Source organism: Nicotiana tabacum, chromosome 10 (genome assembly GCF_000715075.1).
Source record: "Nicotiana tabacum cultivar K326 chromosome 10, ASM71507v2, whole genome shotgun sequence".
Taxonomy (NCBI): Eukaryota; Viridiplantae; Streptophyta; class Magnoliopsida; order Solanales; family Solanaceae; genus Nicotiana; species Nicotiana tabacum.
Window position 1 is genome coordinate 86,981,421 of NC_134089.1, and position 1,588 is coordinate 86,983,008.

Below are 1,588 nucleotides of genomic sequence, written 5' to 3' on the forward strand. Positions count from 1 at the left end.
ATATTAGCCTAGGCCCCCGTATCAATCTCTATGAGCGGTTATAAATTTATATTGAATGTCATAGTGCCCCTGCGATGACTGAATCCTGGATCCGCGAGCAGGACACATACTATGAAACTATAGGGGATCTGCTTTGGTCTCTAAATCATAAAACTGGAGGAAAATTAGCTGAAATATGAAGGTAGGTGACTTTTACCAAAAGTTAATGGAAAGAATAAAATTTTTTACCATTTCTGCCCGAGCAAAGAGCAACTTTTCTAGATTCCAAATAGCTGATTTAAGCGCAGAGGACGAGCCTGGAAGCTGCGAACACCAATCCTGTGAAACAAATAAGACAAATGGTTACTACATATTGAGATAACCAAGTTAAAGGCTTCCATTTGATCTCCACACTAGAGCTCTTCATTTTCTTCCCAATCTGTGGTTCTTTTGACAGATCAAAACTCCCCCCTTTCATTCTCAGTTCTTGAATGCACCTCGTCAATGCTCTACCATCCCCTCTCTCCCTTTGCAACTGTTTCGACACTTTCCAAAACCTGTAAAGTTTCAACTGTACCAAAAACACTATAAAAAATGATGTGCAAACTGATACCACTGATGGGATCCACCATTTGTGGCACGCGAAATTATTATGTTGGTTGTCTTCTGAAATAGATGTGAATAAAATTGTAAAGAAAAGTGCATGGAATATAAAGAAGAAACAACAAAGTTGAAATATTTCTCTTCGAATGCTGTCCATTCGGGTCTCTTTGGCCGCAATTCTGCGGCCAGAGAGATCCTCTTCTCTTTGCCAAAGCTTGAGAAGTAAGAGATGACCTGGGCTTTTTGAGATTTCCATTAATGGGTGATGTTGAATTGCACATACAAGTTTATTTTGATGCTCTTCGTCTACTGGGATTTCGACGATAACATGGCATTCCTTTGTTTCTGCCATTGATGGAAAATGAAACTAATTGAAACAGTAAAATTGAAAAAACACTAGCAATAAGAAAAATAAAGAAAGCTTTCAGAATGATCTGTGAGCAAATAAATAAATTAGAGAGCTTGGAGCAAATTGCAGTTAGAGCGCAATAAGATTGTGATAAGTTTTGATGTCCGAAATAGATGGAGATATCCAGATATTTAAACTAATGGGGAATATCTGAGAGTTGCAACGGTCACTTTTTTTGGCCATCCGTGGAAACCCCAACGGTCGGATCATGGGGAGAATTTCTTTTTTCTTTTCTGGATTATGGGGAGATAAAGGAAAATAAAATAGGATTTAAGGGTTTTTTCAGGATTTAGGTATATATTATTATTATGCTATCATTGTAGTTTAAGTTGTGATAGTAGGCTAATTACAGTATTTATCGTGTTACAATTAATATTTATCACAAATATTAGTTGTAATTACTTTATAAGTGACATGATTGTATAAAGACTTATATATCTATCTTTTTTTGCAGGTAGAGACACGTTCCACAGGATAAAGTTGTCACTATAAAAGATCGGAAGTCCATGCGAGCCGGGCTGATATTATCCAAAAAGATACCCTCCTCGAAAGGGCCTTAATCAAAGACACACACATATATATATATATAATCATGCC

At 36.7% G+C, this 1,588-nt stretch overlaps 1 protein-coding gene across 2 annotated transcripts; it reads right to left on the minus strand.

Annotated features, from left to right (window-relative positions):
• Positions 1–1,091, minus strand: LOC107759126 (uncharacterized). 2 transcript variants are annotated; one of them, XM_016577001.2, is made up of 2 exons: positions 229–1,091; positions 1–140 (listed from the first exon to the last, which is right to left on the minus strand). In XM_016577001.2, the coding sequence occupies exon 1, from the start codon at positions 932–934 to the stop codon at positions 278–280; it is 657 nt and encodes a 218-aa protein (XP_016432487.1). In that variant the 5' UTR covers positions 935–1,091; the 3' UTR covers positions 1–140; positions 229–277. The 2 variants fall into 2 exon arrangements, with proteins under 2 accessions (XP_016432487.1, XP_016432486.1); XM_016577000.2 differs by having other exon boundaries at positions 14–153.
• Positions 1,092–1,588: the final 497 nt, after the last annotated feature.